At 31.8% G+C, this 17,106-nt stretch overlaps 1 protein-coding gene across 1 annotated transcript; it reads right to left on the reverse strand.

The window, feature by feature from the left end:
* Positions 1 to 14,715: 14,715 nt before the first annotated feature.
* LOC121267146 (protein FAR1-RELATED SEQUENCE 5-like) lies at positions 14,716 to 15,979 on the reverse strand. The gene is made up of 2 exons (XM_041171014.1): positions 15,367 to 15,979; positions 14,716 to 15,269 (listed from the first exon to the last, which is right to left on the reverse strand). The coding sequence occupies exons 1-2, from the start codon at positions 15,977 to 15,979 to the stop codon at positions 14,716 to 14,718; spliced, it is 1,167 nt and encodes a 388-aa protein (XP_041026948.1).
* Positions 15,980 to 17,106: the final 1,127 nt, after the last annotated feature.

Genomic DNA, 17,106 nt, shown 5'->3' on the forward strand with positions numbered 1-17,106 from the left:
CGAACGTACTGACCCTCAAACAAACAAAACGTTTGAATGATTAAACAATTAATGTTCGAACAAACCTCCGAAAGTACCACTTGCATTCGAACGCTACTTCGTTTACATTCGAAATAACGTCCAACCCGTTACGTTTGAACATTGGTCCGTTAACGTTCGAACGGATATTCGAACGCAAGTTATAATTAACGTTCGGACGCATAAACGTTCGAACGTAAATATGATACCCCAATTGAAAACTAGTACTTTATGATCATCATGATCATGTTAACCATGCATGCATCATCTCGCGCGACATCGAATAATTTACACTAGCTAGCAATTGTATATTTTGTATGTATCCGCCAATCACTCGATGGTGATTAATTCATATTTCACAGAATATTTAAGACCCATTGTTGACATTGATCTTCACGTCCTTTTCTCCTAAATTCTCAGTTAGGAAAAATTATAACATAACTAGATATTTAGAATCGAACAGTCTCAGTTGCTGGCAGCCTTTCAGAGGCCAGAACGCGCCGGTGGAGACGGAGCATAGGGACCGAGATCCTCCGCCAAATGCGCGTGCTTATTAAAAGAGAAAATAATATAAAAGAAAACAAGTTATTATTAGTCCGTGATCAGTCTTGATCTTCACCGACTGCATGCATGCAGCTGAACATGATAGTATTGAAAAGTAAAAAATGTGCAAATTATAATTTCGGACTTGCATGCTAACTTCGTATGGACGGTGGATTAATCATGAAGAATAGAGTTTTGGATGTTTCTCCCTTTATGGTAATTATCGTACAAAAAAAAAAAAAAAAAAGCAAGCCATTGTAATCACGTAATTAAGGAGGCCAGATAAGGACTTGCATTCATGATCAATGAAAGATTACTCAATATATCCTGCTTTCCAACTATACCGCTAGCGACAAGGAAAATGGCCTGCTTTGTGATCATAATAGATCTTGTTTTAAACGATTTGATAGATGAGAGACCGTGGACTTAATGTTTCAATTGATCAAGTGAATTCAATATCATAATTTAGAAAAATGAAATTTGCAGTCACAAACTTCGTAAGTGAAGCATAATTTTTTTAAAAAAAATGTGAATAAATTATATTAGATTTATATAAAAAAATTAATTTTTCAATAATAAATTCTACTTTTTTTTTTAAATAATTGTGCAACACTTATGTACTGATACACAGTATTACTCTATAATTAATACGTAAAATAATCAATATTGTAGAATTCAGACTTTTTCTTTTCCACGTATTATTTCTAGATGTTAGAAAATAAGACTCTTACCATTATTTCGACTCACTAACATTTTTGTGTTTATCGAGTGTTTTGCTTTCTTTAACTCATTCTCTTCCATGATTGATGAGTTGATGTGATATGTTGATTCGGATTTGGAATGCTTCTGCTTTTTAATTTTGTATGATACAGAGGATCCAATGCCAGGATAATCTTATTCTAGCTTGTAAGGCTAAGCTTGAATGTTAGCACAATTTTATATGTTTTTTCTAAAATTATTATAAGCGTGAATTTGGATCTCTAAGATTCAGATATATTTATTTTAGCCTATATTAGACTATTTGTTATAATTATTTTTGGCTCAGTCTCACTTTTTTATTTTACAATTTATTTATTTATTATTTTTTTTCTAAAGTCTCTTAGTATTTGCTGCAAATGCAACTCGTGGCAAATACATTTTTATTTGTGGGAAGTGATTATTTCCCGCGATAATAGTTCTTAGTAAATAAGTATTTTATGGAAAATATTATTTTCCAGAAAATATGTTATGGGCAAATACTTTTTGTCACAACCTCTTCCCATGGGGAATATGAAGAGTTTTTTCCCACCACATTATACTAGATGATTGTGGTGGGAATTGCTTATTTCCAATAGAATTAATCATCCGTAATAATTTTTCACCACAATCGAACTGGTGGGTAAAACTTAAAAGACATCTATTGCCACGAAGGGAATTTATGGATATACTTGATTTTCCACAAACTTCTTACATGGATAAAGACATTAGTACTGACCATGAGTCGATGTTAGTAAACTTAGTTGCCACGAAATTGAAATGTTTTATCCACTGTTCATGTCGTGGCAAAAATGATGGTTTTTCCCATGAAATAAAAATTTGGTGGAAAAAGAATTTTTCCTCACCAGTTTTATTCCACGAGTCTCCCACGATATAAATTGGTGGGAAACATACAATTTCTCACGAAGTCTACACTTTTTTCGACCACAATCCCTCCTGGGAGAAAACAAGATTTGTTGTAGTGAATGTGTCATCTCTAGTCGTCCCTCCGGCTGGCTCTTAACACTAACCATTCACTTACGTATGTATAACGAGTTTTAAATTGACATTAAAATAAACAAAACTTAATAGAAAAAATAAGCATCAAATAAAAATAATTATGCAAAGTAGCTCTACAAACTAACATAATGACATATTATAATGAGAAAATCTACAAATTAATTTGGATTGATATGGTACAATAGATTGTAATGCTACTTTTATTGTAAAGTATATCTACTAATGTATCATATGAAGACATATCAGTTTGTGAGTTTACTTTTATGGAATCTCTTTGTAACTGTAATACATCTCATAATATCTTGAGTTTGCTTAGTATGTAAGAATAACTAACTAGTGTCTACATATATGACACTCGAATTTTCGATACTCCTTTCCATTTCTTCTCAAACAGATGGCATCCCCTTTTGAAAATCCTAGCCATTCTTGATGGGTCTCATTGCATTTACTCAAACAAGCATGAAACTTATGATTATGTATGTAAAGGACGTGTCCCACCACCGGTCGTGATCATTAACCTGCAAATCGTCAAGTGGGCAGTGTGGCACACCAATGATACCTCCAATAATTAAGTCAGTAATGAGTGAGAGATAATAATTCAAGAATGCTTAATCCGATCCCTCGAAAGTTATATGTTGCACCTATATATAGGCATAGAGAATATGAGATAAATACTATGAACTGATTAACTTTGCACAATACTTAGCCTTTAGAAGACTTATCTCTGATGTATCTGAATCATCTAATCACCATGTGGTCCATATCCATAATGGGATGGTTCATCCTCCCCTAATAAATAGGGTATTTAGGGTCTTCATTAAGTTACACGACACCTTTGAGTCCTTTATGGGTGATGGGCCTTGGACCCCCAACTTGGGTCAGACCAATATTAACTCCTTTAGTTACCCGTTAATTCCTCTCGCATGTAAGCAGAGGGAATTCATAATGAAGGAATTACAAATATCTTGCTTTACTCAGTTGAGGACATTTTAGACCCTAGACTACCTTGCTGACCCATTTACTACTTTACTTGTCGTTTCCACTTATCAAGAGGTGGGATTTCAAACTTGGAAAACGTGTACGTTACCCAATAACCATTGTTCTCTTTCAGTCATGTCATTTTGTCAGGTAATTGGAGGAGTTAATATTGGTTTGGCCCAAACTGGGGGGGCCCAAGGCCCATCACCCATAAAAGACTCAAAGGAGTCGTGTAACTTAACGAAAACCCTAGACGCCCTATTTATTAGGGAGGATAACCTCACATTATGGATATGGATCATTAGATGATTCGGATACATTAGGGATAAGTCTTCTAATGGCTAAGTATTGTGCAAAGTTAATCAGTTCATAATATTCATCCCATATTCTCTATGCATATATATAGGGGCAACAGGTAACCTTCGAGGGATCAGATTAAGCATTCTTAAATTATTATCTCTCACTCATTACTGACTTAAGTATCAGAGGTGTCATAGGCGCACCATGCTGCAACGCAGCCCACTTAACAATTTGCAGGTTAACAATCACGACCGATGGTGAGACACATCCTTTACAGTGGCACTGTCTGTGGGGTTATGTACTCTGTGATATTAGTTTTTCATTGGACTTCAACGTGGTTCCCTCATGCCGACTGTGACACATTCTCAAGCAACTCGTGAACCATAAGTAGAACTCGCAGACATAAAAACGCGATTAGCTGCAATTGAAGAGAAGCTGAAGATGGCGTTAGACTCAAGGGAAAACCTAAGGAAAGAGAACGAGGAACTGAAGTGCCGCAACATTGAGCTCGGTGATGCTACCATACCCGACCATAGCAAACAGAGAGAAGGAGACACACATAGCAACAAATGAGTGAAAGCAGAGGATGTGGAAAAGAAGAAGTTGCATGACGAGCTATGTAGCCTCATCGAAAAGTATTATGAGATGGTGAAGTAGATGGGAGGATCTTCCTCATTGAAACAACTGATGAGTCCCACGGATTTGCCTTCTAGTGTAGAAGTGATGGTTGTGTCACTCCCACTGAAGTTTAAAGCACCCCAGATAGACATGTATGATAGGTTCAAGGACCCAGTAGATCACCTAGAGAACTTTAAGGCACATATCACACTCCACAATTTCCAACGGGAAGTCGTCTACTGATCCTTTCCCCTAACTTTGTGGGGAATGGCGAGAATATGGTTTCGAACGCTCCAGCCAGGATCGATCAATAGCTTTGAAGAGCTAGCCAGGCAATTCTTATCACAATGTATGCCTCACAGGAGGCGCAGGCACCCAACAGCCTACCTCCCAACAGTCAAATAGAGGGAAGAAGAGAGCCTAAAGGCATATCTTTCCCACTTTAATAAATAAAGATTGATAACAGATGACCAAGACAAGAAGATTACTCTGGCCGCCCTGTTAGACAGGATCTGGCCACGCGGCTGTTCATGGCTGAATTGATTGAAAATACCCTCTTGACCCAAAGAGAGTTTATGGATAAGGTAGATGACTTCGTCAACACCAAAGATACATTATAGGCTCTTGAAGAACCAAGAAAAGGGGAGCTAAAGACAGAACGCAAAGGCAATACGAAGGACAAGAAAGCTGCATCGAACCACCAAGATAGGAGGCACGAAAGGTGACAAGAGCATAATACCCGACTTATCCATAATAATTTGAACATGCAAGAAAAGGAGTAGTCAAAAAGAGAATACCGCCAGCCTAAAACCGGCAGACGCTACTGCAACTAAAATCAAAAGTTTTGATTTTGATAACAAATCGATCCGGTATTCGTTTTCAAATTTGTAGACAGTTAATACTAATTTGATTTTAAAAAAATTTACAAAATCGCACTCATGATATCGTTGTCGTATTAAGAGCATCTTCATTGGTTTAGCCAAAATTCAAGGATGGTTAAAATTTGGATAATATGTGTCAAAAAATCGTCACATTGGATTCGATATTGATAAAATAATTTAGATTTTAGTTATAGTCGTTCACCAAATATGGAAGACTACAGTAACTTCAGCAAACATTGAAATAATATTTTTTTTGTAATTAAGAAGGTGTAGGTGCAGAATTATATAGGTGTTGGAAGTGCGGACATGGTAACTTCTTGTAGGTGTTTATATAGGCGTAGATTTCTTATTGACATGAATACGAGTATGTCACTAGATATTTGGTTAGTAACTACGAAATTTATATAGAATTTTAAATGAGTTTAATAAAATATTTTTGATTATTAACATTAAATAACATTTGAAAATATGATTTTTTTTAATTTTAATTTAGGCACCCAACAGCCTACCTCCCAACAGTCAAATAGAGGGAAGAAGAGAGCCTAAAGGCATATCTTTCCCACTTTAATAAATAAAGATTGATAACAGATGACCAAGACAAGAAGATTACTCTGGCCGCCCTGTTAGGCAGGATCTGGCCACGCGGCTGTTCGTGGCTGAATTGATTGAAAAGACCCTCTTGACCCAGAGAGAGTTTATGGATAAGGTAGATGACTTCGTCAACACCAAAGATACATTATAGGCTCTTGAAGAACCAAGAAAATGGGAGCTAAAGACGAAACGCAAAGGCAATACGAAGGACAAGAAAGCTGCATCGAACCACCAAGATAGGAGGCACGAAAGGTGACAAGAGCATAATACCCGACTTATCCATAATACTTTGAACATGCAAGAAAAGGAGTAGTCAAAAAGAGAATACCGCCAGCCTAAAACTGGCAGACGCTACTGCAACTAAAATCAAAAGTTTTGATTTTGATAACAAATCGATCCGGTATTCGTTTTCAAATTTGTAGACAGTTAATACTAATTTGATTTTAAAAAAATTTACAAAATCGCACTCATGATATCGTTGTCTTATTAAGAGCATCTTCATTGGTTTAGCCAAAATTCAAGGATGGTTAAAATTTGGATAATATGTGTCAAAAAATCGTCACATTGGATTGGATATTGATAAAATAATTTAGATTTTAGTTATAGTCGTTCACCAAATATGGAAGACTACAGTAACTTCAACAAACATTAAAATATTATTTTTTTTGTAACTAAGAAGGTGTAGGTGCAGAATTATATAGGTGTTGGAAGTGCGGACATGGTAACTTCTTGTAGGTGTTTATACAGGCGTAGATTTCTTATTGACATGAATATGAGTATGTTACTAGATATTTGGTTAGTAACTACGAAATTTATATAGAATTTTAAATGAGTTTAATAAAATATTTTTGATTATTAACATTAAATAACATTTGAAAATATGATTTTTTTTAATTTTAATTTAGGCACCCAACAGCCTACCTCCCAACAGTCAAATAGAGGGAAGAAGAGAGCCTAAAGGCATATCTTTCCCACTTTAATAAATAAAGATTGATAACAGATGACCAAGACAAGAAGATTACTCTGACCGCCCTGTTAGGCAGGATCTGGCCACGCGGCTGTTCATGGCTGAATTGATTGAAAAGACCCTCTTGACCCAGAGAGAGTTTATGGATAAGGTAGATGACTTCGATAACACCATATATACATTATAGGCTCTTGAAGAACCAAGAAAAGGGGAACTAAAGACAGAATGCAAAGGCAATACGAAGGACAAGAAAGCTGCATCGAACCACCAAGATATGAGGCACGAAAGGTGACAAGAGCATAATACCCGACTTATCCATAATAATTTGAACATGCAAGAAAAGGAGTAGTCAAAAAGAAAATACCGCCAGCCTAAAACTGGCAGACGCTACTGCAACTAAAATCAAAAGTTTTGATTTTGATAACAAATCGATCCGGTATTCGTTTTCAAATTTGTAGACAGTTAATACTAATTTGATTTTAAAAAAATTCACAAAATCGCACTCATGATATCGTTGTCTTATTAAGAGCATCTTCATTGGTTTTGCCAAAATTCAAGGATGGTTAAAATTTGGATAATATGTGTCAAAAAATCGTCACATTGGATTGGATATTGATAAAATAATTTCGATTTTAGTTATAGTCGTTCACCAAATATGGAAGACTACAGTAACTTCAACAAACATTAAAATAATATTTTTTTTTGTAATTAAGAAGGTGTAGGTGCAGAATTATATAGGTGTTGGAAGTGCGGACATGGTAACTTCTTGTAGGTGTTTATATTGGCGTAGATTTCTTATTGACATGAATACGAGTATGTTACTAGATATTTGGTTAGTAACTACGAAATTTATATAGAATTTTAAATGAGTTTAATAAAATATTTTTTATTATTAACATTAAATAACATTTGAAAATATGATTTTTTTAATTTTAATTTAATTAGAATGAATTATTATTAACATTTGAATGAATAATTCAATGTGGGGATGTAATTTAATTAGTAGAACTACAAAATGTGATAAAAATAAACTAAATAAAAAAAATTATTAAATTAACAATATTTTATTATTATGTAGAAAGTAAATGAATAATTCAATGTGGGGATTGAATTTAAATGGAATAGACAAATACAAATTTATGTGATATTAACTAAATTCTGCAAATGCATTTGGTAAAGCCAATGAGGATACTCTAAATCTAATTGAAAGAATGAAATTCTAAATAAGAATTATTAGGACTCGTTTAGAAAGTGAGACGAGATGATAATTTTGTAAATAATAGTAGATAATTTATGAATAATAGTGAGATAGTTTGAGTTGAGTATTTTTTCATTTTTGAAAAATGAGAGAGTAAAAATTAAATAAAAATATTATAAAATTAAAATATTGTTAGAATATATATTAATAATATTATTTTTATTTATAGATTTGAGAAAGTTGAATTATTTTTTAATTTTTTTTAAGAATTTTATAAAGTTATAATGATTAGTTTAAAAAAATTACACTTATTTTTATTTTTTTAATTTATTTTTAATTTTATTTTTTTTAAATTAATTAAATTATTCAACTCATAATTCATATATTACATATTGTGTAAGGGGAAAAAAGGATTTTATATATTGTACAATGTGAGAAAAATAAGTAAAATTTTTCATTATTTGTCTTTTTAGGCTTTGTTTGGATTTTTAACTACTCTCAACTCATCTCAATTTATCATTACAATTTTTTCAAATTTCAATATAAAATATAATAAATAATTTAACTTTTTCAAATCTCAAAATAATAATAATATTAAAATATTATTTTTTAATATTATTATTATTTTATAATTTAAAAAAATTAAATTATTTATTATATTTTATATTAAAATTTAAAAAAATTATAATGATAAGTTGAGATAAATTAAAATCAATTAAAAATCCAAACAAAGTCTTAGGGTGTGTGTGAATGTTGAAGTGAGTTGAGTTGAGTTGAATTGAAAATATTATTTTTAAAATATTATTAAAATATTATTTTTTAATATTATTATTATTTTAAAATTTAAAAAATTTAAATTATTTATTATATTTTATATTAGAATGTAAAAAAAATTATAATAATAAATTGAGATAAGTTGAAGTGAATTTGATGACCAAACACATCCTTAATCGATCCATCAAAATCCAGTAGAGCCCAGCTTGCCTGAAAAGAAATTCAGAGCAATTATTATTAGTCCTTTGAAACGACCCGTCAACATCCCCATCTTGCCGTGAAACTTATTCAGAACAATTATTATAAGTCCTTTTGATAAGACCAATCAAATCACAGTAGTGACAGGCCAGTTTGTCGAAAAGACGTTGTTACGGCCCAGGGGGTTTTTATGAAAATTCTTTACACGCTGTAATTTTTTTTTTTTTTTACTTTTTTTCAAACTATTGAATTTAATAAAAAATCTATGTTCTATGTACATAATATTTTTTTTGTTAAAATTTATTCATGAATAATGATAGTTCACCAACTCTACAATTATTTTATAACTTAACTAATAATTAATAAAATAATATAAGAAAAGGTCAAAACAGTATTATAAAAAGTTATTTTATAATTTTGAAATGTAAATTTTATTTGTGAGTAGTAAGTTGTTGGAAAACAAGTTAGAAGGATAACGATAGATTTATTAATTTCTTTTTATTCATTATTTATATTTTTAATTTTTATTTAATAATTAAGAAATTAATTATTAATGAATTTACATATTTTTTTAATAATTAAAAATATTAAAAATATATTATATAAAAATAATAAATAATAAATAATTTTAATATATTGAAAAATAATAAAATAATAGTACAAAGGTAATAAACCTTTCATTATTAAATTCGAATGCTATCATCGTCCTTTAACCATCTCGGTGACCGTGTTGACAGCCATTGGCTCTTGCTCTTTTTAAATATATTTTTTCATTTTAGGAATATTTTACTGTTACGAATAGGAAAATTTGTATGGATAAAATTGACAATAAAAATAATGGATTAAATTTTTTATTTTATTTTTATTTTTTTAATTTTATTTAATGATTAAAAAAATGAATATTAGTAAGTTTTTATTTTTTATTATTTTTAAAAAGTATTTAAAATTGTGTAAGAAATATTAAAAAATAAGAAGATAAAAAAAAAAAATCATTTACAGCATCAATTCATTTCATCAGTTATCCTAGTAATAGCATTGTCCTTACGAATAATATATTTTTGATCTTAAACTATAGTGAAACAATAAATTTTAAGCAGCTTGTGTGCCTAAAGTTTAAAAGAAGAGTTGGGCTATTATGCGGTTTAGAGTAGCCCACTCAAAGTTACCATCGCTTCATTTTTTAGTTTTAGTTATTTTTTTTATCTTAATATTTTTTAATATATTTAAATATTTAAAAAATATCTCGATACACTTAAAATCACTTCTTTAATTACTAAATAAAAAAAAAATTTAACAAATAGTCAAATGGAGTGGTAAGTTTGGGAGAGTAAAATAGTTTTTTCCTTAAAAGAGAACCCTACTTTAGGTGCCTGAAAATAAAATTAAAAAAAAAATCAATATTTTAGTCAGGTAAATTTATAAACTTTAAAACTTTCACACTAAACTCTAGATTAGAGATATTAACGACAAGTATAAAAATTAATTTATAATATTTATTAAATATATATATATATATATTTTATTAGTTATCAATTTATATATACATATAAAAAAATTTATAATTAATCTAAAACGACACACCAAATGGACAAGTGTCAGAATATTTCATTTCAATAATTATGTAACAAAATTTAAAGTACTGCTTTTAATAAAATAGAATAATATTAGATATAATTATAAATTGTTCAACTATAGTATGTTTTTTTAAAAAAGGATAAAACTTATTATTACAAAATTAATTAATCTATATAGATAATATATATCATTTTTTTTAATGCACGAAAAAAACGGGGACTAAGAGGAGTCAAATCCCACGCTACATCGTATATGCTTGTTTGTTACCTCAACCGCCAGTCCTAGGTTTAAAACGTTTTCAAACAACGTCCTAAGACCATTGGCATTGCCAAGATTAAATCCAAATTTTAGCTTTTATTTTTTAGTTAAAATTTTTTTACTGGAATAGTCAAATAGATATTTGTGAAATTTTAGAGGGTCGTTGTAAAATGATCAAATCAATATTTTATGATTTTCTCATCCAACTATCTTTCTTTTTATAAAATATTAAATTTTAATATTAATAGGGGAGTTGCTACGGCCACAGAAAATAGCCACAGAAAATTTTTACCAATGACATGTCTAGTTGACTTGACAGGCCGCGTTTCATAAAAGAAAAGTAAAAAATAAAACAGAAATAAAAAGCTGTGTCTCACGTGATTTTAATAAAAAAAAAAAAGTCAAAATAAAAAAAAAATCAAACCTTCCATTCAGCCCACGTGATTTTAATAAATAAAAAAAAAGAGTCAAAAAGCAAAAAGAACCCTGGACCAGCCCGTCCCTACCATTCATCCCAGCCTCTCTGTATCGTTACAGCGTACACTGTCTCGATGCCTTCTCCCTTTAGTTTCAGCATAGATCTCTACTTACAGTCCAGCCGGCATCGTTTTTCCCTTCTTCCAAGCGGTAATCTTTCTTTCATTTTTTTCTTTATTTTTATTCAAATATTAAGATTTTTATCTACAAATATTAAAAAAAATAGTGCTCAAAATCATAAAATATGTTTGAAAATACAAACCCACTATGACTTAAATAATAAAAAGAAGCTGTTTTTAATGGCGTGTCCTGCTAAGCCTTTTGTCTTGGAGAGTTTTAGACCTTAGATTTTTGTGTGTTCAAACTTCATGTATACAGTTTTGGACGTATTAAGTTTTTTTTTTTTTTTTTAATCAGAGCGTATTGAATAATGGATCTTAGATTTTGGACGTATACAGTTTATTATTGTATTATTTTGGACCTTGTATGAAAATGTTTGTTTCCCCACTTTACAACAACAGAGCCTCTAAGTTCATGGTTAGAATTACAACAGAGCCTTCGATTGGCACAGTTTGCTGCTTGTCCCTTAGTGTCACTTCTCTATTTTATGTTTTCTAGCATGATTTATGTTCAGCCCCTCTAAGTTTTTGCCATTATTGATGGGTTATATATTGTAATTATTAATTGTTTGATTTACAATTGTTATAAATGTTTTACCAATAAAAAAAAAAACAATTGTTGTAAATGTTTTCTGTACTGATTTATGGTTATTGATTTAGCATTATTGTAACAATTAATATGCTTAATTGGAAAAAAAATTAAAGGAAGGAAAGTTGCAATTTGGATGTTAAAGGTTACCCTGAAATTCATCTACTTTATTTTTTATGTATATCTTATATTTTGTTCCCAATTACAACTAGAAGTTACCTAAGTCTTAGTGTTTTCATTTGTAATTCCAAGGCAACTTCTATGCCTTCAAGTTTGGTATTGTGCTTGAAAATATTAAATGATATTTACCATTGATAATGTCCTCTCTTAACCTAGCAAGTGGAAGGAAAAATGTGGAGATTTTTCTTCCTTAAATTTCAGGGAAATGCCCATGACACTTTAAGGATAGTACAAAGTTCTCTTTGGTTTGGTAGGATTGTTAACTTATTGAATGATGCTTACTTTTGATATAGAATTAATGTAATTGTAATGGACGTTTTGGATTTATGAATCAAAATTTGTTAATCTTGTTACAGGAGTTTGGACTGAGTGTGGCAATGCTGATTGTGTTCTTATTTTTCATTTATTTTTATTAAAAGTACCCATATAAGTACCCATATAATGTTGATGTAAAATGCCTCTGTTATGGATTAATTTAATTGTAATGGAAGTTATGAATTTGCAGTTGCAGTTGCTGGATTAATGTAATTGTAATGGAAGTTATGGATTAATGGATTAATGTGTAGATGATACCAAGAAGTTGCAGTTGCTGGATGGGCATGAATTTGGTGCTGGGGTAGGAGTTGCAGTTGTTGTTGCTGTGTTCTACCCAACTTTGGTTTGGTATTTTTGGGGTTTGGACAGTTTTGAGATGTCCTCTAATATTGACATGTAATGGATGAGCATTTTCAGATCTGTGTAATTGGGTTCTTGTTGTAAATTTGTAAATATTTGGCTTTTGAGAATGAATGGACAATTTCAGATCTGTGTATATCTCCACATGACAATTTCAACTTCAGTTTTTACAAGATATAACATTCCATGTAATCGCATTCCATCACAAAATCGTGCATTACATGATATTGCACTAATTCCATTAATACAAATTGTTTTACAGGAAATTGCACTAAGCCTATTATAGGAAGTATGTTTGAATATTACATTACAATTACTTAATGGACCAAAACACCACCACGTATTCCAATAATTTCCACCAAAATCGCACGCTAATAATTTCCACCAAAATATACTCCAATAATTTCTATCAAAATATACTCCAATAATTGTGTCCGTATATAGTCATTTCCACCAAAACATTCTTGGATATCACCACCATTTATACTTGTCCTGATAATCATCCTGATCTGATAGATGTAATTGAGATGGTTGGACCTAAAGAAACAAAACTTAGTAAGAACAATAATAAAAAATTAAAAAACAACATTACTATCTTACGTTGACATTACCTGCACTAGAGAAGCAGTCGCTCCAATACCCAAATAATCTGTTGTATATATCTGCCCGTGTGTATACTATAGTCATAAAAAAAAATGTTGTGTCAAATGTATCAAAATGTAATATCATAATGTGTCCAAGCAAACTTTATTTTTTATATTTTTGCGAAGGTTTACCTGAGAATGAGCAGCAGTCGCTCCAATTCTTAAATAATCCGTTGTGTATACTTGTCCGTGTGTATACTATAGGCATAAAAAAATGTTGGGTTAAAACTAACAAAATATAATAGTGGTACAAACTTTATTTTTTATATCATGTGAAGGTTTACTTGCGAAGGAGGAGCAGTCAAAGGAGTAGAAAAAAATTCCGGTGCATGTGTCCAAACTTGATTTGTTATATCCTGTAACAATATATAATAGCATTATTCACGTACACAACAAAAAAATATGGCGAAAATATACATATTGATCTCACAACAAAAAACCACGAAATGAATGAAATACTTGGATTTGAGGAGATACATATTGTGTGCCGCTCACATTGCATTGATCTGTTATTTGACTACTCTGCTCTCCAAGAACCTCAATAGGGTCGCATCGTAATCTCCTTTTTGTACTCGCTTTCTTAAGAACCTTCTCAACAGGGTGGACTTTTCTCCTTGACGGTGGTCTTCCCTTACTTCGAACTACCAATGGACTAAGAACTGCATTTTTCCTGCCCTCCATGGAAGTATGTGGATCAACTGGTTCGCTACCACACTAAGAATTGGTGTCAGGGTACTCTAGCTTCGCTGATTAATTTCACACAACTACTCTCGGCCTTTGAAGCATTCGAACACAGTTCATAGAAGGAATTTTGGATCCTGTCGTACCTTTCTCCATCGTGGTTGCTACTCGACTCATAATTATTTTTTACAAAGGTGTATTTTCGCTTTATATCTTTCCTCCACCGATCCAAGATGTATTTTGATGGTACTGTACTTTTGCCTAGTAGAGCCAAGATATGAAGAGCGTGTCTGCATAATATGCCCCTAAACTCAAACAACTTGCAACTGCATTTAACATCCAGATGATCTTGATCGACCAAAACACTGTACTTTGCATGTTTTATTAAGTTATGACTCACTCGAACCTCATCGGCTACTACATACGTGTATCTTCCATCCATGCATCCCAAATACGAGGTAGTCAAATATAGAAATTCTCGAAATTCATCTTGTACTTCTTTGAACTTGGCAATTGTGTATACTTTTTGAAACTGCTCCTCAAGAGGATAGTGACTGATGCAAGGAATCACAATATTAAATGAATTGAAATCGGCAATGGCTTCATTCTCCACCTTCCTCCTAAGAGCTGAATCGTACTGATCAATAAATTGCTTTAGAGTGGTCTTTGAGTTAACGTAGTCATCGAAAAATGCATTCATGCCTTCACTCCGTTGTGTAGTTGACATTCCCTAACGTAGGCCGGCACCCAAAAATGTCGGTCACTATATAGTGATCCCAACCATGCATTCTCATGCAAATCATACATGTCGAGGAAATCAGACCAACGTTCTTCAAATTTATGCTCACTTAAAGAGTCATACACGCATTTCTGTAATGCACTCTTAATCTCATCATATCGAGCATGTGACCCAAACTTCTCAGGAAGTTTTTTCATTATGTGCCACAAGCAGAAGCGATGCCTAGATGCTGGAAACACTCTAGCAATTGCAATTTGCATTGCCTTGTCTTGGTCTGTGATGATTGCACTTGGTGGTTGGTCTTTCATACACTTCAACCATGACTTAAACAACCTCTCAAAGGTATGTGCATCTTCATTAGATATCAATCCGCACCCGAATAGGATTGACTGGCCATGGTGATTCACACCCACAAACGGTGCAAAGGGCATCTTGTAGGCATTAGTCAGGTATGTTGTGTCAAATGTAATCACATCTCCAAATGATTCATACATAGCTCTACTTCTGGCGTCTGCCCAAAACACATTCTTTAATCTCATATCATGGTCCACGTCTATGGAAAAATAAAAATTTGGATTTTTTTTTTTGCATTTCTTGGAAGTGTTTACATAAAGCTTCAACGCCTCCAACCCCAAGACGAAGTTGTCTTGCTTTGTTAATATAATTTCGACACTCCTTCTCCCCAAATGATAGTTTATCGTAACCCCCCGCCTCAATAACTAGAGACTTGAAATTCTTTGACATTCGTATTCTTGCCTCTTCATTTATTTCAAGTCTTTTAGCTACACGAGTATCAACCTTCTTAAAACATTTGAAATGTCTTGCCTTTCCTGGACTACAAATGTGTGTGTGCTCCAAGTTTACTTTAGCCAGGGTATATACACCTTCATCGTTCATCGTCACATTAATCCTGGCCATACACCCTATTTTCTCCATTTGTCTTGGCTTCAGAATATTAGCAGCCTTACTCTTTGATGTGCCTTCTCTCACACATACTAAGGTAAACCATCTGATATTACCATCATCATCTTGTTTAGAATTTCGTTTATACACTCCAAATCCCTCCTGCTTACCATATTTCATATAGTAAGACAAAACTTCTTCTGCAGATGAAAATGTCATTCCGACCATAGGTTCATCGACTATTTCAGCACATTCTTGCTCATCATCAACTTCTACCTCGTCATACTCATTATCTACATGTTCCATATCAAAATCCATTGCAACTCTAGTGTTTGAATTACCTAAGAATATCCAACCACATTCAAATCAAGATATTAACTTGAATATTGAAAAAAATCATATACAATCAAAGGGATTTGACATAAACGTGTATGATTTGTTTTTGTTGTAATTATTGACAATGGATTTTACATTAAAAACAGTACACACAAGGGGACATTTTACCAATCAATTAGAGTACTTTAAGTTGGACCACTTTGTATGTACAAAAAGTGGAGAAACAAACAAAAAGTTGGACCACTTGGTATGCACAAAAAGTGGGGAAACAAACATTTTCATACAAGGTCCAAAATAATACAATAATAAACTATATACGTCCAAAATTTTAAGGTTCAAAATCTAAGGTCCATTATTCAATACGTTCTGATTAAAAAAAAAAAAAAAAAACTTAATACATCCAAAACTGTATACGTGAAGTTTGAACACACAAAAATCTAAGGTCTAAAACTCTCCAAGACAAAAGGCTTAGCAGAACACGCCCTTAAAAACTTCTTTTTATTATTTAAGTCATAGTGGGTTAGTATTTTCAAACATATTTTATGATTTTGAGCACTGATTTTTTTTAATATTTGTAGATAAAAGTCCTAATATTTGAATAAAAATAAAGAAAAAAATGAAAGAAAGATTACCGCTTGGAAGAAAGGAAAAACGATGCCGACTGGATTGTAAGTAGAGATCTATGCTGAAACTAAAGGGAGAAGGCGCCGAGACGATGTACGCTGTAACGATACAGAGAGGCAAGGATGAATGGTAGGGATGGGCTGGTCCTGGGTTCTTTTTGTTTTTTGACTCTTTTTTTTTTTATTATTTATTAAAATCACGTGGGCTGAATGGCAGGTTTTATTTATTTTTTTCGTTAAAATCACATGGGACGCAGCTTTTTATTTTTGATTTATTTTTCACTTTTCTTTTATGAAACGTGGCCTGCCAAGTCAACTAGACATGTCATTCGGTAAAAAATTTTTGTGGCTATTTTCGGTGGTCGTAGCATTTCCCTATTAATAGATGTGTATTTACAAAATATTATTAAAATATAATATTATATTATTATTTTCACTTTAGAATAACTATTTCAATATAAATTAACCTCTCTAAAAGTTTTGATT

This window comes from Juglans microcarpa x Juglans regia, chromosome 5S (genome assembly GCF_004785595.1).
Source record: "Juglans microcarpa x Juglans regia isolate MS1-56 chromosome 5S, Jm3101_v1.0, whole genome shotgun sequence".
NCBI classification, from domain to species: domain Eukaryota; kingdom Viridiplantae; phylum Streptophyta; class Magnoliopsida; order Fagales; family Juglandaceae; genus Juglans; species Juglans microcarpa x Juglans regia.